Source organism: Phlebotomus papatasi, chromosome 3, assembly GCF_024763615.1.
Source record: "Phlebotomus papatasi isolate M1 chromosome 3, Ppap_2.1, whole genome shotgun sequence".
Classification (NCBI taxonomy): Eukaryota; Metazoa; Arthropoda; class Insecta; order Diptera; family Psychodidae; genus Phlebotomus; species Phlebotomus papatasi.
In genome coordinates, this window is record NC_077224.1 from 80,950,986 (window position 1) to 80,971,970 (window position 20,985).

At 33.4% G+C, this 20,985-nt stretch overlaps 1 protein-coding gene across 1 annotated transcript in view; it reads left to right on the top strand.

The window, feature by feature from the left end:
* Nucleotides 1-20,985, top strand: part of LOC129806015 (dual specificity calcium/calmodulin-dependent 3',5'-cyclic nucleotide phosphodiesterase 1-like) — a 455,456-nt gene that overhangs the window by 64,751 nt on the left and 369,720 nt on the right. The window contains exons 2-4 of the mRNA XM_055854306.1: nt 8,601-9,268; nt 9,557-9,627; nt 13,374-13,443. Coding sequence (XP_055710281.1) covers nt 9,175-9,268; nt 9,557-9,627; nt 13,374-13,443 — 235 coding nt within the window. The 5' untranslated portion in view covers nt 8,601-9,174. The remainder of the gene's footprint in view (nt 1-8,600; nt 9,269-9,556; nt 9,628-13,373; nt 13,444-20,985) is intronic.

Sequence of the window (20,985 nt, forward strand, 5' to 3'; positions counted from 1 at the left end):
TTGTTAGAGTTACGAGAAAAAAAAGTTAATCGCACCCTCTTTTTTTCTCAGTGTAATTATTTCGGTTAATTGTGTAGGGGAAACTGGAGCAGTAATGAATACACAGATTGTTATTTCCATATCACTTGAGCATATCGCGACCATATTTTTAATACAGAAGGATGCCTATGGTATCTGTGCTATGGTCTAATATGTCAAATATCTAATTTTTAAAAAAAATCGCTTTGTTTACATCTGCCCCATGTTTATCACTGCCCCGGTTTCCCCAGTAACATTTCGAATTTTGCACTAACAAAATTTATTTTTTGTAAATGTTCAATAGGATTCTCTAATTGATATTTAATAACGTAGAAACTTTAGGTTAACAAAAATTTTAATAATTAATACTACATTTAATTTAATTCTAATAGAACAAATATAATATCTTTAAAAAAAGCATATTTTGCATTTTTTTATTTTTTTTTCTCAACATAATTTTTACAAATTTTTAAGTAAATCGAAATAAAAATCGAGAATACTTAGCCTTTGTAAAACTTCCTGATATTAATTTCATCAAGTGGAAATTATCTCTACTCATCATTGTAGCATAACTTTTAAAATATAAAGTTTTGGGGTAATAAAACAATTCACCTTTAAAAAAATATTTCAAATAGTTTAAATTAACTTATAGATAATTAAATATTTTTAAAAAAAAATCGGGAAAACACATGTTTTTAGATAAAGAAACCCGTAATCACTTAATATTATATTTATAACAAACTCATAAAATAAGAATAATGAGAAATTAATTTCCAAAATAAAAAAAATAGATATTCCTGATGTCCGTCGGCTCTCCTTTACTTTCGTCTCTGTATCATCGAAAATTTCTTCGAATTGCTCTTTACAATTTTTGTTTTACAGTCTTATGGAGTTTAGGGTAAGTGTGCCAAATTCCAGCCAGCTTGCAATTCCGGCCACATTTTTTGTTCCTCAAATTACCATGAATTTTTAGTTTTTGCATATTCTAGAGATAATGCAATGCAAAAATAACAAAAAATATAGCTTCGCCGAGCAAGATGATCTGAAAAAGGCATTGGAAGAATTCCGAAAGGGCAAGGAACTGTGAGAATGAAGGTGGCCGGAATAGGCCACTAATGCTATGTCTACATTTTTATTTATTTTAAAATGTATTAAGAATGATTTTAGAGAAAATAAAGACGATAAACTGTCTATAAGGTTCCAAGCAACACTCGTTAAGAAGAAGGAATAAAAAGTTAAACTTGTATTAAAAAAAAATACATTTCAAACGTGAAACTTTGGCACTTGTGTGCAACTATGCCGAAATTTGGCACACTTACCCTATCTATCTTCTTAAGGTTTAAAAAAATAATTTCTAATATAGGGTAAGTGTGCCAAATTTCGTCATAGTTCCATATAAGCATCGAAGTCCTTAGTTTGAAATGCATTATTTTAATTCTTATTGATATTTTTTGTTACTTCCTTTTCGGGAGGGTTGTGTGGAACCTTGAAAACTAGTTTATCATCTTTGCTTTCTTTAAATCACTTCCTAAAATACTGAAAAAATAATAAAAATGTGGACATTGTTTTGGGTAGTATTCCGGCCACTTTGAAGGAAATACCGGCCACCTTTTTTCTGACCACCTTTTATAACGGAACGGATAGAAAATTTCAAAACGTCAAATGGAACGAGTTTAATATTTAGTTTAATACGTTTATATGACCCACAAACCCTGAGATCTTCCGTGTAATTTGTCCTGAAGACCTGAAGAGTAGCATCTCAAATTTACGCGCAGATTCCCGTAGCAATTTGCCCTTCCTCAACTCTTCCAAGGCCTTTTTCACATCATCATTTTTTATAGATGCGATGGTTTTTTTCTCTGGACATTGTAGAACTCAGAAATTGAAAAAAAAACATAAAATGAATAAGAAATTTAGGAAAGCAAAAAATGTTGCCGGAATAGGCAACACTACCTCACCGGAGAGACGCTCACAAAGTATATACTGTTTTACGCGAAATACAGGATCCTGCTGGGAAATTTTACCCGAAATTTAAAGATTGATTCACTATTAACATAAACAGAAACAATCTTTTCATGAAAACTAATCAATTTTCATGAAAAGCACCGAAGGAAAACCTTTTGCACTTCACCACAAATTACAAGACTGCTAGAAACACAATAGATGTGTCTCATTTTTTGTAAGACTCTTTCCACACTAAGAACGCAATTTAAATTCAAATTATACTTAAAATTCAACGGTCTTTGTGTTAATACATCCTAAAATTAATAAATATTTAAAAGCAAAATGAATTCATTGACTATTCGAAGATAACATACATAATTTTAATTAATTTATTTGCATGGACGAAATTGCACTCAAAGTGGCCGAAATTAGAAGCTGGTCGAAATTTGTCACACTTCCCCTAATGGTTAAACTACATTGCCATCATTTTCCAATAAGTCGTCTCTCGGCTTAAGTCGAAAGTGTGTCTAAGGGCATATCCGAAATACTATTAGGGTAAGTGTGCCAAATTTCGGCATAGTTGCATGCAAGCGTCAAAATCTCAAGTTTGAAATGTAATATTTTAATTCAAATTGATTTTTTTTATTCTTTCTTCTGAAAGAATGTTGCTTGGAACCTTGTAAAGTGTTTATCGTTTTTATTTACTCTAAGATCATTCTTAATACATTTTGAAATGAATAAAAATATAGACATAGCTTTGGTGCCCTATTTCGGCCACCTTCATTCTCATAGTTCCTTGCCCTTCAGGAATTCTTCCAATGTCTTTTTCATGTCATCTCGTTTGTCAAAGCTACATTTTTTGTTATTCTTTTGCATTGTATAATCTCTAGAGTACGTAAAATCTAAAAGTTCATGGAAATATGAGGAACAAAAAAGATGGCCGAAATTGCAAGCTGGCCGGAATTTTGCACACTTACCCTATCAATTTTTTTTAAAAAATTAATTACTAACCGCTTTTCTTTTGTTTTTACTGTGTACGTACATGGTGTACATGAAATTAATAACATAATTACGATACTCTGAATGGCATGCAGTTTTATTTAAACAATTTTATTTATTTAAATTTGTAATGGTCTGCTTAACAATCCCGCAACATGTAAAATTTTAAATAAATAATACTTTTCACTTTAAGCTTATTCGCGTATTCGTACAATAAAAAAAATTTTACGTTCAATAACAAGTCATACTATTCCATTCAATTGGATAAAAACTACTTTTTGAGAAGAAAAGTTGTCAACTGTTCATCCAACAAAGAGAAGGATCTATTTCTTTTTCTTAATCAAAGAAAATGAATCTACAAGATTTAGTGACTTTGTTCTCTAAAACATGAAAGATTTTCTTTTAGTTTCTCTATATTTTTCTTTCGATAAATTAATTAAAAGCCCGCATAGAAGACCTTTGTAGCATCACAATGATACAAGCATACTATATAACTGATAGTTTCTAAAAGCTTCTAATGTATATATTATTTTAAGATAATTATACGAAAACTGTAACGAACATGTTTTGAATGATATTATTTCGTGGGAACTTGACATGGTTTTTCTGGAATTTAAATAAATTTAAATGAGTATTAAAATTAATTTAAATAAATTATTTCATTTGGAGTATTTTGAAATCAATGGGAATGAATTTATTGGACGGTGAAAAAGAGATAAATCATTGAGAAAAAAAATACCTCAGCATTTTCACTACAATGCTATCAAATAATTTATGGCAATCGCCTTTTGGCGATGATTTTTTTAAACTGATTTATTTCCTTTTAAGTGCAGTGCTAATTTTTTTATAAATCGAAATTATGATTTTATGATTAATATTGACATTTTCAGAAAATGTGTATTTAAATTTCTATATTGACTAAAAATTGTCGTTAGTTCTTTCAGTCATGTAAATAAATATTTGTAAAATTTTCATATACTTTGGAAATTCCTCATTTAGAGTTTCTTTTTAACTCTGCACCAAGTTTTAAATAAATATTTTCAGAGAATTAATGCGCTTCTCATGGGAATTCTATACGAGTTTATATCTGACTTTAGAGAGTGAATTGGAATTTCTTTCAAAATATTTGCTCTTCCATCACTTCAATTGAATATGCCAATTATTCACCTCAACACCGAGAGGAAGAAGATCAATAATCCTGGAAATTGTGTTAAAGTGTGGTTTGTGCACTGGTGACAGAGTTATCAAACTTTCATGACCTTTGATGTGGTAAAAATTTACATATTTTTCCCACATTACACACCATTTTTTTTTGTTTAACACTGTGATTTGTTTTTAAACCAAAAACATTAATTAAAAAAGGACCCCTCTCATAAATTTTCTGATTGAGTCTTGTTTTCGAATAAATATGTCATTTATCCCTTTCGAACATATTGATATTTGTGACATTTCGAATTTAAAATGTGCAAGTGAATGTGATTTAGGAGACCAATAAAAATCAATTTAGTGACATTTGCTCAAGCATTTTACTGTGGAATATGTCACAAAAAAACAATCATTTAGCACAATTTATTCGTTTGGCCTAAGAGACAAATCATTACAATTATATGATTTATGCAGGCAATTAGTGTGCAATTCAGAGTTATAAAAGGCCAGGTAATTGGCATTAATAACTCACAAATTCACTATCCTCAGGGGCCATTCAGTGATGAATTTGTGGGGCACAATTTCGGATTTCAATGAATCGGCGTCGTTTTGTTAATTAACACTCATGATTATTTATTTGGACTAGCAATACCTCAAAATTCACCCAATATTTATGCACTTCGTATTGAAATTAGTTTTCTAATTTAACACTGTGTTTTGATATTTTATTGCTTATGAAAAGATTGGGGTGATATGCTAATGATTTTGGTATTATTCGTATTTTGTACAATTGTCTCATATTGGATTTATATTGTATAAATTCTTTGTGAATTTAATAATACAAATTAGAAAATCTTTGTCTTGAACAGAATAGGGTAAAGTGGTACAAGATGGACAATGGTACAATTTGGACAGGACCTTTTTTCTTGATAAATTTAGTACTTCATTTTTCTTTGTATAATTTTAATGCTTTCCCAATCTGCAAAAAAATACTCTAACTCAAAAATGACTGGTTTTTGGTGTACAAGAAATGGTCAAAAAGATTACTCCTAGTTGGAATCTTAAAAATTAGTCGTATTCGCGTCGTATTTTGGTCACAGCATTACTCAAAATTGAATTAGTAATATTATCGTTATTTTACGGTTCTCAAGTTTACTCTACCATGCAGTAACCAAAGCGACTCCAAACGACGTTCTTTTTCCGTACAAAAAATTACGCGCCAAAAACAATGTATTTGTCTTTCCTTCTCTACCGCATAAATACCAAATCGAGGTACGCACTTTGAATGAAGACGTTAAGTGCACTTCACAGTTTTGTATTGCACTACCACCGTAGACACTTTTTCTCAACAATTCTTCACATTTTCTATCGTTTTCTACTACATTCTATGTAAATTTTCTCCAATTCACTACTCACATTTGCGAAGATTTTTGCCGTTCGACTATTGCTGAATGAGGCATCCGATATGTCAAAAATTTTCCAACTCAATAGCAACAACACAAAAATCTTTTAAAATTTTCACTGAATAGGTCTTTTCGACAAAAAATTTTAATCACAAGAAACTGGAGCAAACTCCTGAACCACAAAATTTGATTTTACAAAAAAATGTTTGTATGTTTATCATGCCAAAAATTGCCTAATTTTCACTTAATTCCTGTCGTCACTGTACTTTTCGAATTAAACCACACATCTCTATCGGGAGAGCTTTTCCTACCAATTCACACTATAATGTTGTTGAGAAAACATGCGAAAATATCAATTACTTTGCGAATTTACAACACTGAATAGTTCCATTTGCCATTTAACATGTGAAGTTTCCCCTCAGATATACCTAGTGAGGAAAAGATTTTTTAAAGGGACACTGGAAGTTACTGGAAGTCGGCGTCATATTTTAGTCGTGAGCGAGTAATTTCAGAGTTATTATGACGCCAAATGACTTCCGTAATTACTATCATATTATTCCCCACTTTCCGTCATTCGACTCTCTGACGACCGCCACAGGACCCGATTTTGGAATCCAGAATAATACATCCGACGGTAATCTTACTCCAAATTGCTATTTGGGTTAGTTTTATAATTTGGTTCCTTGTGCTTAATAACAAATTTTGTACTGTATTTATAAAGAAAAAAGCCATGTCCAACTTGTACCGGCGAATTGTCTAACTTGTAACATATTTCCAACTTATATCACTTTACCCTAAATATTTTGTAAATTACGAAATGTTCCTTAATTGTGTAACCAACGAAAAAGTTTGTAGAAGTTTGTACTTTTTCACAAACATTGTTCGTAAGATGATAACTTGACGAGCATTTTTTTTGTTTTTTTACAAACACTTGTTTGAAAATTTTCGTAGACTATGTTCAGAGCCAAACAAAAATGTTCGAACAAATGTTTTTGAAAAAAGTGCAAACTTTTGCGAACTTTTTTGTGGGTTATACGATTTAGGAATATTTTGTAAGGTCTGAAACATTTTAAAATAATGCCCAACACACAATAACTTTTGTTTTGTAAATATGTTTTTAACATTTCAATTAGAGTGAATGAAAGAGAGATCTAGTCATCTTGCTCTCTCTCATAGAAAATTTTGAAAACATGTTTACAAACAAAAGTCATTGTGCGTTGGGCATAAAGCTGCAGCGGATTTCAGAGGGATATCTGCGATGATTGCCAGTAAAAAGGTATACATCTTAAGATGAAAACCCTTTTTTGTTTTTGCCCATGCTTTTTTGGTAAATTAAAAAAAAGATACATCTCAAAATAAGAAATTCCTCAAGAGGAGTAAGTTTTAGAATTCTTAGCATGAGTAATAAGCATATGAAAACATAGAAATGTAAATGCGAGAAATGTAAATCATTTACTAAGAATTTATCTGTTAACTAGCGAATAAGTCCGATGCAATTGACTTGGAGATTTCAAAATCTTTTAAAAATACCCAAACTTAAACAAATTGGTTGAAAAATAGGCCATCCGAAGTGATTAAACTTTGGTCTTTGAAAATTTGATATCGAAATATTTTTCAAAGATAGGTGTCCAATCGCAAAGGACTAATTATCCGCCTTGACTGTGCCCAAATCATATTCGAAAATTAAGGAAATCGTATGAGCCGTTTTCGAAATTAACCAAAAAGGATTCTGAGTCTCGTGATCGTTACGTTGAAGCGCAAAAGGCTGCAAAGGTCGCAATTAAAGTCGCTAGAGAGGAGTCGTGGAAAAAGTTTGGTGAAACACTGGAGCTCAACTACACGATAAAAAACGTCGGCACATATTTGTTTCAAAAATTAGCTCGTCCACGGACACCATAATTTTTGGCACAATTTTGTTCATTTTACGAGACTCAAAAAGATAAGCAATATTATTAACGAATTTGTTCTAAAACTTAGCTCGTCCACGCATACCGAAAATGTTTGGAATAAATTTGGAGCCAATATCACCCAAATCCCGACTTATGTGTCAGTTCTGGCGATTGGTGGCTCAATTTGTCGCAAACGGCCTGAAAACCATCAGATCGGCTGCCTCTATTTTTGTATACCCGGCAGTTGTAGTCCCAAATGACGGATTCCTGATGCACAGCCTCAATTAATTCGGCCACCATCTCATTTGACCACGAAATCCTAGAAGTTTATGAAGGAATATATAAAATGAAGATCGAACACATTTTTATTTAGATTTTTTCTTACTTATCTTCTTGACCGATCTTTTCTAATGTCTTTTGTCCTTTCTCTATCTCGTTCGCGATAAATAATAGGTATTGGAACTACTTTTTATAACTATTTAATTACGAATAAACTGGTGGGAAAATTGTGGCGCAGAAACCACCCGAATAACGTGAAATAAAGTGTTACCCGATGAAAATTTAATGAGTAAATTTTGCTCATTATTTTGCTCATTAATTATCAATCGTATTTATCCTATTTTAATCTATTTAAACCAATTTTTGTGACCCGAGTCCACTTTTTTATCACAGAATGAATCAGTTCCTAAAAGCTCTAGACTAAAATTGCACATTAGGACACATATCAGCAACAATTAATGCAAATCACAATAAAATTTTAATGTGAAATTCTCTAGTGTGATACCACGGTTAGGGTTGATTTTAATCTCCGTAATGAATTGAAAATTTCATTTAAAATTTATATAAAATATCAGACTGCTTTCTTGAAATTTAAGCAATAATCCGCATAAAACATCAAATTTTTAATCATATTTATCTTTAATTTTTTATTATTATTTATTTACTTATTATTATCATTTGATTAGTATTAGTAAAGATATTGTGAATCCTCAATTTTCTTTCTATCTTATTAAAACTCTTTTAAAAAGAATTAAATGCTTTTGTATCTTCATATATCCTCAAGTGTTTACCAACTTGGCATAAAATTATACCACAGAGAAAATTACAACTTGTAAATGTATTATATAACAATACTATAGTTTATTTTGGAAATATTTCCATTCTGAATGACAAACTTTCTTCTCTCTACATTTATTTTCAGGTGTTGCCCAAATTGAAAGACGCCACGCTATAATAAGACGATGATGAATCTGGAAATTGAGGAAATATAAGTAAAAAGAAAAACAGTGGCAAAAAAACATCAACTCAAACTTTTTTTCAAGGGTTTTTTGTATGTGGTGGCAGTCCAAGACAGAAGGCAAAAATAACGTGGGAAAAGGTTCTTTTCACCTTTGCTATATCCATATATCATTAAAGTTTTTTTTCTTGCTCTCACGCGTTTGTACATTTGCAGTATAACAGCAAAAAAAAATTAATAATGATTAAATTTCTTTTCTTTTCCATTTTGGTATGGCTTTGCTATAGTTTTGTTTGAGAGTTTGCCCTTATTTTGAGCCACGGAATATTGTGTAATGATGCCATTTTCCCATTTAAATTAACACACTTCATCTCACATTTGCCTCTAGCTGAAGACGAGTTCTGTAGTTTAATTCCTTGTTAACAAGTCCCCAGCTGCTAACTAATATCAGGTCCTGTAACGTTTTAATCAGAACAAATAGCAAGTGAAGAATACCACTAACACTTGCATTACCATAGAAATTTAATTTTGGCTCCAAATGGGCACTGCGGTGTGCCTTCCGGCTGGACCGGATCTGACGCAGCAGTGTGAGCAATGCATGAATTGCCTCCCAAAACCCTTTGGAACGAGAGGTAAGTGACCTTTTGAACTTGCTCGCTATTCTATCTTTATTCAATATCTCCTTTATGCTAATGCCCTCTTTCACTCCCCTAAAATCGCTAAATTACGTACGACCAAAATTATCGTTCAATTGAAATACTGTTAATATGTTAATGAACACACCAATAGCAATTAACGAGTTAACATTTTTAACATTCTTTGGCAATTTCTCAATCTTGGCCAGTTTAAAAATCTACTTTTTGCACGTTTTCCCTCCACTTTTTGCACACGCTCAGTAAGTTTTCCCTCTTCAATTGCAGGTGGCAGCAAGCATCGCTTCAGGGGAGCTTTTCTCTCAACAGGAAACAGTTCGTACGTGCTTTTCTCAACAGTAAGTTCACAATTTTTTTTACCCTTTTTCGTCTTTAAATAGTTTTTGTTCATTAGAAAATACGATACTGAATCGAATCAAATGCATTTGGTTAACCCTTCGATTGTTTTACTTACTTTATATTGAACCATTTCCTTAAAGTGGGCTTAAAATTCCGAAGAACCTTTCACTCGGGTATCAGAGACATTGTCTTATCCTGAAATAAAATTCAAGATAAGAATTAATAGGTCATTCCTGAATAAATAGAAATAAAACAGAAACAGATAAATCGCTCACGCAGTATTACAGAGGCGTATGTCAATTTCCATAATGTTTAAGCTATTAGAAAAACATTATCATAAATAATTAAGTATTGCTTTATGAATATTATGTTTTATTTTAAACTGTGGCAGCGAAAATCCCGAAAGGAAAATCCCTTACACCAAAAGCTTCAAACTTCGAAAACTCAGATTCCGTATAGGTCTAAATCTCGAAAACCCAAAATCTCGAATTGTCGGAATACCGAAAAGACAAAATTTGGGTAATTGTTTCAGTTGTTAGGGCAAGGGAAAATTTCTCTATGTTCCTCAAATAAATTATTTATTACTTTCCAAATTAGGGAATTGGACTCATTCGGGATTTTGATTTTCCAGGACTTGACTTTTCCAGATTTTAGCCCATTCCGGATTTTGATTTTTCGTGAATTTGGCCTAATCAGGATTCTAACTGTTAGGGATTTTAACACCAATAGGGATATTGATTTTTCAACAAATTAGCTTTTTTAGATGTTGCTCCATTAAGGATTTTGCTTTTCGAGGTTTTAGCTCATAAGGTATTTTTTCTTATTTAGAATTTAGGCTTAGGGTGAAAGGAACGCCTATTGATACTTTAAGAAGTCGTGTCAGGACTTATTGACACCCTACTCTACCAATTGGAGTACGAAATTTGAACACATATCCTTATCAAAAAACGTAGATTAAAGAAAAAAACGTCATATTATTTACAATTTATTAGATATTTTAAATAAATTTCAAAATTTTGGCAAAAGTGTCAAGTGGAAGAGATGTTCCTTCGATCCTGGTTAGGATTTTGATTTTTTCAGTATTTTAGCTCATTAGAGATTTTGGCTCAGTCCGGATTTTGGAATTTTCTGGGCTTTAGCTGTACCGGGCTTTTCACCCCATTTTGAATGTTGATTTTTCGGCATCTTGTTCCATTTGGGTTATTGATTTTTCGACATTTTGGCTATTCTAGATGTTTTATTTAGTCGGGATTCTGGCCTTTTGGGGATTTTGTTTATTTTTTCATATTATGGCCCTTTAGGAATTGTAGCCCATGAGAAATTTTGGTTTAGTCGAGATTGTGGTCCAATACGGGGTTTTGAGTTTTTTTTTGAATTTTGGTTCATTCGAGATTTTGGGTCAGTCAGAATTTTCATATTTTCAGGATTTTGGTTTGGGGGTTTTTTCACCCCATTAGGATTTTGATTTTAGAATATTTTGGCATTTCTAGATGATTTGTCTATTCAGGATTTTGCTTTCTTTTTTCATATTTTGGCCCTTTCGAAATTTTGGTCTATTCGAATTTTAGGCTTAGTCGGGATTTTGATCACATTCGGGATTTTGATTTTTTTTCAGGATTTTGGCTGAGTCAGGATTTTAATGACTTCGGAATTTTGGCTCACTCGCAATTTTGGCTGTATGGTTATCTTTACCCTATTAGGATTTTGATTTTTCGGAATTTTGGTTTTTTTTAGATGTTCCGTTTATTCGGGATTCTGGTCCGTTCGGGATTTTGTTTTTTTTTTTAATTTGGCCCTTTCGGAATTATGGCCTATTCGAAATTTCGGCTTAGCCAGTATTTTTTCCTTATTCGAGATTTTGGCTCAGTCAAGATTTTGATTATTCGGGATACTAACCCATTCGGGATTTTGGCTATTCGGGATTTTGATCCCATTCTGGATGTTGATTTTACCGGATTTTGTATACTCGCCATTTGGGCTCAATCGGGAATTTGGCTTTTCCAGATTTCGGTTTCATTCTGATTTATTCTTGAATTTAGTTTTATCAAGTTCTGATCCTTTCGGCGTATTGACTGTATTTTAACACAATTGGGGTTTTTTTGCTTCTTCGGGATTTTGATTTCTTCGGGGTGTTACCCCATTCGGAATTTGGATTTTTCAGGATTTTGGCTTATTCAAGATCTTGGTTTTTTTTTCAGGATTGTAAACTTTTCGGGATTTTGACTCCATTAGAGATTTTGAATTTTCAGAATTTAGACCTCTTTGTTATTTTGATTTTCGGGATTTCGACTCATTTGGGATTTTGTTATAGACAGACACATGTAACTCTAGAGGCACTACATGTGCTACTTCCAGTTACTTCATAGTCAAAGGCAAATTAAATGATCGAAAATTGCCAGAATTTAGGCTCCTTCGGGATTTTGGCGTTCGGGATTTTGGCTGCCTACAAGAAAAAACATTGAATTATCTGAAGCTTAAGCCATCCGAGGGTAGCGCGCTTTCCCCTACTTCTAAAACATTCGCTTCCACAATAACTCAAAATTATTGCAATTAATTTTATGTTGGATTTTTTGGGATATATCAATAGACAAATTGTTCTTACTCCTCTATAATGCTTCATGAGCGATATAAAGCTCGAATCAGCATCTGTTCTTTTGCAAAAGTTAAATATATCTCAACAAATTGAATTACTTATAAAATTGTATGCAATTTATACTGGTAAAGAACTTTTTATTTAATCGTTTCTTAGGGTAAAATGGGGTAATTTGGGATGATATCTAATTTAGAATTTCTCGCTGTTTCAGACGATCAAAGAGAAAAAGAAAATCAGGAAGAAATACAAGACAATCAAGAGTATTTTTTCCTTGTTTTCTTTCTTTTACCATCTAAAACTGTTAGGAAATCTCGAACTTCCAAATTAGATATGATTTCAGAAACCCCATATAACCCTTCTTAACAGAATTCAAGCTCGCAAGGGGATACAAGAAGTATAAACAGTTCCGAAAGTGGTTAATATAATTTTTTAAACACTTCCAGAATATTCAAAGTAATTTTTGTATGGAACATAATGTGATAGTGTAAATTGTTTAACAGTTATATTATATTTCTTGCAAGTTGGATGAAATTTATTCTCAACTCTGAAAAAATGACTTGTAATTCCATTTGTTGAAATTGTATCAAAGGATGTTCTTTCATACGAAAATGAAATATAAAAAAGTTTTCTGACAACGACGAAAGAGCATCCTTTTTGCAGACAGTTCTATAATCTTTTGTTGCATAGTTTTGGCTAAAAGAGAATTTTAATAACTAAATAGTTTTTAATTAATTATATTTAAATATATTTTATATAAGAGCACCACGTTGTCTTTATTTAACCTGCTTTGAAAATTAAGAAAGACTTAATTCAGGTTTAAGTTAATTCGTTAATTCTAATTTAAACTTTTAGAATAAATATTATAAAGTTTAACATAATCTACAATATTATTCTAGAGAAATTCAAAATTATAAATTTATTTGACCCTATGAGGACGAATGGGACACCGCTGTCCCAAAAATAAAAAAAAAACATTTTCGGACAATTTGGGAGACCGGTATTCCAATCGTTCCTAAAGGGTTAAAAGTATTTTAAAAATACAGTTATTAGAACATATTTGTGGGTTATATATTGGTCATTGGTTACATTTCGTTGTAATATCCTTTTCAGTGAAATGGATATAAATTAATTTAAAATTATTCAACTTTTCAGGTGAAATCGTCACCCAGTACCAGTGAAAATCATATTATTACTGTCGCAGAGTCAACGGCTCAATGTGAAGGTAAAGCTCAATGAAGTACTTTGAAATAGAATAAATCGGGTTTGATACTATCGATTGAAGAACTCCCCATTGACTCCTCCTATATCGGGACAGTGAGGAATGACCGTACCATCAATTAGCTATCCACACGATTGACAGTGGGATGTCCACCACCCGTTGATGGGAATTCACCCAGACACTGCCCTCGATTACCCCCACGCCTATCCAGAGGATTTATTTTAGTCCCTTCAGGAGGTTGCCTTTTTTCTGCCTAAACTGTGAATTCTTACTGAGTAAGGAATCTGAATCTGAACTCAATTCAGCATTTAATACACTGAGGAGAAAAATTCCAAATAAAGTTGCAACTTACTTATAATTTTCTATGTTTTTCTATGTTTCAATCTAATCAAAACCAACCAAGTATATCTAAACTTAAGATTAAAATGTTTCTCTAAAGGATAAAGGGTTGATTTTCATCTCCATTAAACCACTCTCAATCTTAACTTCAATCTATTTAATTGATTTTAATTTACATTGAAAGCATTAGATAAAACATCGAAAAAAAACGTAAATGTATTCAATACTTCTTTAAACTTTTTGTGACAATATTTAATTTATCCGTAAATGGGAAAAATGATAAATTTTGCATTTAATACTCGACAAATAAAGATTAAATTAATCTTTTAAAATGATTTAAAATTGAAATATAAATTTATTTATTGAATATTAATGTCAAAAAATCATGTTTGCCATTATACCACAAATATCAACAAAAACCGCGGTACTATATGATTAAAAAATAAATTGCCGTTCGTTTAAACTTAATTTGGTTTTGCTCACTTTTTTGTAGGAACAATTTCATAATCACATGTTTGACCGGTAGCTTATATTCTCTTCATTTATGTTCAATGGGCATATTTGGATTAAAAGTAACGAAAAATTTTATTTTTTTTAATGAATTGGTTGCGAAATGGTTTAAAAAATATTTAAAATATATTCTAAATTCTAGTTTTTAATATGAAATATCAAAGTCCTTAAAGTTCTAAAGAGGTGCTGTAATTAAATCCGAAAATAATTTACAAGAGAGATTTAAAATTTTCTTTCTCTGCAAAATTCCTAATATTGAAGAGAAATTATTCCTAATATTGAATATTGTAAATGCTCAGGACTTTTATCGAATTGAATAAAGGGGATCCCCCTAATCGCAAGGCCAAAAAATTGATATTTTTGTTTCTTAAATTGATAGATAAACTATCAAAGAATGTGCAATAAAAGTTTCAGAAGCTAATTCGAAGTATTTTTCGGTACAGAGACGAAAGCCAAGAAGTGCCGAGCAGGCTTACAGCCACTTCAGCAAAAATACAAAAATGTTTAACACTCCCTTATCTGAGTTTTACGATTTTAGAATCAGGAGGAGAGATTAGCAATAGACTAAAGGGCTAGATGAAACTAATTGATGTTAAGGTTTAAAATCTATTTTTCTAGTTTTTACAGTGGGTTAAATTCAAAATTTTATCCAAGAAATGCATTGTTTTCTTTTGGAATCTGCGAAAAACGATTTCAGGATTTTTAGATTGGATTTAAATTAAGATTAGATTAGATTTAGATTAAGATTAAATTAGATTTATTCCCATCAATGTATTGTAGAGGCTATTGCCTCCTTCCTTGACCATCTTTTTGTATGAACTCGCCTCCTCGACCATTGAAAGAACGACTTGTCATAGTCGTTTTCTGGATTGGACTTGAAAGTGTCATGGTCGTTACTCCTTACCAGGGCGAACTGGTCCAGAAGACTAGTTCAAGAAACGGTGTTAAGGCTCTTGCCCCCTCTTGATGACCTAGGGAGAGAGTCAAGGCCGTTGTCCCTTTCCCTAGTTACTGTCAGCTCCTAAACCCATTCTTCCTGCACAGATTACAATTAAGGTCAACGCGGCTAGATCACCTCGGAGTCTAGGTTCATTTTTGGTGGATCTCAGTCGTCGTAAACCATCTGAGTTTATCGTCAAGGTCAGTCATTGGATCTACTTGAGAAGAGTCGCCATGCCCCAATTAGAATGTCAAGATTTTTGACCCCTCTTCTGGGCGATAAGTCTAGACAAGTTCTTGGCCTTTGGTATACCAGGCTGATGCGCCTTCTATCTAATGGAATAGAATCAACACTGTCGGGAAGGTCGAGGCTATTGCGCTCTTTCCTGGTCAACAAGTTTGCCCGTAATGCGACCACAGGATGTTCTAGCCGGGTGCTAGAGCCTAATTAGCACTTTATTCTCATTCAGTAATCTAAAAAGAAAAAAGTGTTTTGGCACTAATCTCAAGATGTTCTACACGATGGGACAAGGTAGTTTTTCGTCGACGACCGGGTAGTTTAGAGGTAGCTTAGCTACCTCTAAACAGCGTCCGAACTTATGGCCGTCGAAGAAAAACTTTCTTCGATTACCTAATGCGCATCCTTTTGCCCGACATCGCTCTCGTCGTCCTGACCTTTCGGCTGCAGTACCGTTGAGAACATAAGAGTCAGTTCGACGAACGGCGAATTTGATGTCTTGGCCCCTAGCTATCGTTAAAATCTTAGGGTTAAGGCTTTATAAATAATGCCTATACCTTGGTATTAAACTAAAACTAAAGTCTCAAGGCTGAATTTCGCCCATTGCTCTATGTCAGACGGGTACTGTAAAAGTTAAATTCGAAGATCGGTTTTTAAAGTCCAAGAAAACCGATTTTCTTTACAATGCTACAAGATAACTCGTGGAATTTCCAGTTTAAATATTCAAAAGCGTCTTGAGTTTAAAAATGTGTCAACGAAAATTTGAAAATTCGTAATTCAATTTGAATTTTTCGAACACCAACGACATTTTGTACAAAGAAACAGTTTGGTTAGAGCTTTCTGTGTGAATTTTTGAAAAGAGCAGACGATATTTAGACACAGTGTGATACAGGATTCCCAATGGAAATGAGTATAGTGTCCGATGTCAATCAAGCTTTACCCATAATCCACTGAGTTTTAATGGTGTCATCATAACCTATTATTCCCCATGTGTGAGGACATCATCAAGGCTGCCTTTTATGCTCCCCAGAGAGTGATATGCGAGTGTAAAAATACGAGCCAATGATGAGAGAGTGCCAGTGATAAGTTATGCAATTCACTGGTACATGCTCGCGAGATATATTTTATGCAAAATATTGCATATATAGATTGTTGTGTGGAAATAGCTGGAGTGGCGTTGAGTGTTCTCTGGTAACCTCCATGGCACCGTGATCCACTAATGAACCTTTCCTGCTACGTGTCAAGTGACACAGATGACTTTTCCTCAAGCACGTGAATCGACCGCAATACCCCTCAGCCCGTACCATCAGACACAATAAACACTTCACGTGACACCTCCTGATGTTGCTTTCACGGCGAAAAACACCCAGGAGAAGCATCCAAGAATATCAAATTAATTTATGTGATAAGGCACAAGAAAGCAATTTTCTTGGGAAATGAATTTGGATGCTGAATTAACAAAACTGCATGTGTAGATGTAATTTTTCTTTTCTTATTCCTGAGACATTTCTCTTTCATTCAACATTAAATCGTCGATGCGAAAATTGGATGTAAGTTTGAGGTGATGTGTTGTATTACTTTCATGGTGAGATCATGACATGCAATTATTCCAAGACGATTGTGAAATAAAACGCAAGTCAAGGAGGTAGACAATGTATTGCATTCAATTCTTATTGATTGCTGCGACAGTGCACTTTTAAGAAATAATTGAGTCATTTCTGTTCAAGAAATAAATGACCAAAATGAAATGTGACACGAGAGAAGTGTACAATCTGTTTCACAGGGCAGAGGGCTCGACTCCTGTAGGGAAGTATCATACTTTCTGAATTAGCTCTATCTAAAAACTAATTTTAAGCCACGCCCCTTTAGGAGTCGTATCAAACGCGGATATTCCTTAGGTTTTTAATATACAGTAAAATGCTCTGGAGAAAAACAGTTAGTCACGTACACAAATTTGATAGTGGGAGGGGCTAGTAGTAATCTTTCGTCTGAATAAATAAGCCACGCCCTCTGTGGCCTCCATTAAAATAGCGCTGTACAAATGAGTTAATGAAACACAACGAAATTATAAAGCAAAGGCAAAATCGTTAGAAGTCGATTCCTCTATTAGAATTGCAACGGTCGTTATTAAAAGCTTTCAATAGTGTCCCATCACGAGACCGGGACAGCAAAGGCAGTGGGCAGGGGAATCAGTCTTGGTCTGATCAAAGAATAGAGAGTATCGTGCTTCGAGTTCTGGGCCTAATTTGGTGAATATTTGTGTATATAGGGCCTAGATCCAACCCTCGTGTCATTCTAGCTGATATTCTTTACAATCTCAGCTTTTGTGGTCAGAACTCCGACCTTGTCCGATCGGGCCCAAATTTTGGATTTACGCGTTTTGACACTCATAGATCAAGAATATCATATGCGCTAAAAATCGATTTTCGTGGACTTCCCGTCCGTCCCGTTCGTCGTATAACCACTTCTGGAGAGAAAACGGAAAGAGATATCGACAAGCAGTTTTCGGCCAAGGTTAAATGTCGATGGGTGGCTAGAAGTGGATGATATCAGATCCACCCCCCCCCACCCATCCTTCCGCCATTTTGGAATACCCCTAAATTTTGCTTTTTTTTATTAACTCAGCCCCTATGGCATCGATAGTATGCCATAGTTAGTATGCTATAGCTAGGCCTAAGAGCTTTCGATCAGTACCAAACTTAAGGTATCCCGGCCCCCGTGATCCGACCTAGAAGGGGTTAAATATTCATTTTTCGAATAGAAATATCTCCGGTTCTAATTATCGGAATTTGAAAAATTTTAGTGTTTTAAAAAGCTTTCGTGGAGTACTACAACCTTCATGGCACCGCAATTTCATACGATTTAATCGAAGGTCCGATTAATCGAAAATCGGTTTTTGAAAATTTAATTTCGAATATTTCGAAAACTAGACGATGCTTTTTCTTTAAATTTTAGTATGTTGTAGCTAAGGTCGAGACCTTTCCAATGGTGGAACGCACTCCTCCCTCGATGTTCCCTGACCCGAGCTGTAATCAATAATGTATTTACCGCACTACATTTTTGGCGTTTATGATGCAATTTCGATTAAATTTTAGTATATATTGTATCTGAGATCGAGATCTTTCTAACGATGGGTCCCATCCGTTTCTACACCAACCCACTGTATCCGGACCCTTACTATATCTATATGGACCGGCCTCTATCTCTAATGTTTATTAACCGATTTCAATGAACATTTTTTTCTTGCGTTGGCCTTCTGCACTCAAACATTTAAAATAGAAAACGTTTGCTCGACGCGATGCTTTACCCCCAAAATTCAATTCACAACAGAATTTTCACACATTTCTAGTTGCAAGCACTTCAAGTTGCATGCATTTCTAGGTCGCCTGTAAAGAATTTTAGCTACCATAAGCGTATCTGGGCTTATCACTGGTTTTTATAGTGGAAAACATGGTAGGGTTTTCCACCATAAGGTAGGGCTCAGGGCCTTTTTTTGGAATTGACTAAAAACCCTCTTTATAAAGTGGTCCTCTGGGCGACGCATCACATGGCCATACCATCTTAAGCAAGATTTTGCGAGATTAACGCTTATTTTCTCCACTTGCATAATGCCCCTTAGATGTTGAAGACTCTGAAGCTGCCTTTGTCTCGAACCTGAGACCTCAATCATAGAGACACTACTCTGATCCATTGAGGTGCCATCATATTTGAGGAACTTTACTATAATTATGTATCATTTCAACCCGGTTTAGTCGGTTTCGAGCTAATAGCTAACCGATAAATATATTTGTGAAAAGTTTAAATTTCCAAATATTCGATTTTGAATTTTCGAAAATCAATTAGTACCTCTAGCGGTGATCTGAAGAAGTTGTGATGTTTTGAAGATCACTAGGTTTTCTTTTCATTTCGGCTCCTAATTATCGAAATTAATTTTTAACAATACGAACCATTTAAGTGCAGATTACAGTCGTTTGAAGTTTGAATTTTCGAAGTTTGTTCCTTGTCCCGAAACCGAATTTGCAATAAAATAATTGCAGTTTTAAATATGCCAAACAAAATTTATCACTATCATGTCTAAATTCGACTTCACAATGCGTGTACCAAAAGCATTCACGGTAATCTATTTATTTACATTTGTAGCATTTCACCATGAGAGTGTCTAAGAAGTCTTTCAATTTCCCCACAAGCCTCCAGCTCAAGTTTAATTGGAAGGTAAATAAACATGCAGCACAATACGATTAAAGTGTTTAAATTCCACCCACTCGATACACACCGAAAGCTATGTATACACACAATTATAAGGAGGTTCAATGAGCAAAAATATCAACATGTTGGAAATAGCAGGAAGTGTATCCCTGAATATTGTGCCAAAAATACTCATATTAGTGGTTCAAAGTTTCAAGAAGCGTTAGAATGTTTCAACTTTTGCAATTATCAACTAACAATTTTGTACATATAGAGGATTTGTGTACTCATAGAAGCAATTTGAATTCGTAATGTGTATCCTAAAAACAAGGATAAAGTTACCATTGTTGGTAGAAGCACTAGTCTCAAATATTTTAAGAAGATTCTGTTAGGAGAGGAAATGAAAAGGTAATAAGACTACTCAACTCGGAATCTTCTTCTGAATTGTTTTGCATAAAGATTGAAGATTGAGGTCAGGGCAGAGCAAAGTGAATAGAAGAGCTTCATAGTGCTTTTTGAGGTTTCTTTGAAGATTTTGAGATTTCAATGAGATGGAAAACTTTTGACGTGGAAATGCATCGTTGGAATATTCATGAAAATGTTCACATATGTTACCTTTCTCATGGACCTCTTCAGGGACAGCATCCGTTTGGAAATAAAACCATTGGATGAATAATTTTGACATTACGAAATGCTTGTACTTGATTTCTCAAGGTCAAAAGGTCAAACTTCAAACAGTCGTAGGGAGCGTATTTCTCAATCGATTGGAACAAATTTGGATTCATTTGAAAGGTCTTGGAATTCTTTAAAAGTCAGAATTTATTTTTAAAAGAATTTAAAGCTAGAAAGATAATCTCATCCATAGTATTCACAGTAGCTGTAACTATGAAAAATCATAACAATAACATTTATAGAGCTTTCCCTCTTGATTTTCAGATTGTTTTTAAATTCATGATAAATTGAATTTTGACATATTTTTCTGCATAAAAGTACCACTCATAAAATCAACATGACTTTACTCAAATAAAAATAGTTGTAAATTTTATGGAATGCAAAGGAATTTTTATCGTGATTGAAATCACTTCTTTTGATGGGATTTGAGATCCAGAAATGGGCACTTTTGATAGTATAATTTCTTTGTTGGTGGTTTTATGGTTTTTTCTTCACGATGGTAAGCCATAAGGAATCTGCCCTTGTGCTTCTTATAACTCATTTTTGCATACAATCTTTTTCCTCTTGATAAATCATCTGTTTTTATGCAACACTTCCAAGTCACTGCTATAAAAATGACAAAGTAATCAAATTTTTTAAAGTTTTATCATCACACTTGTGCA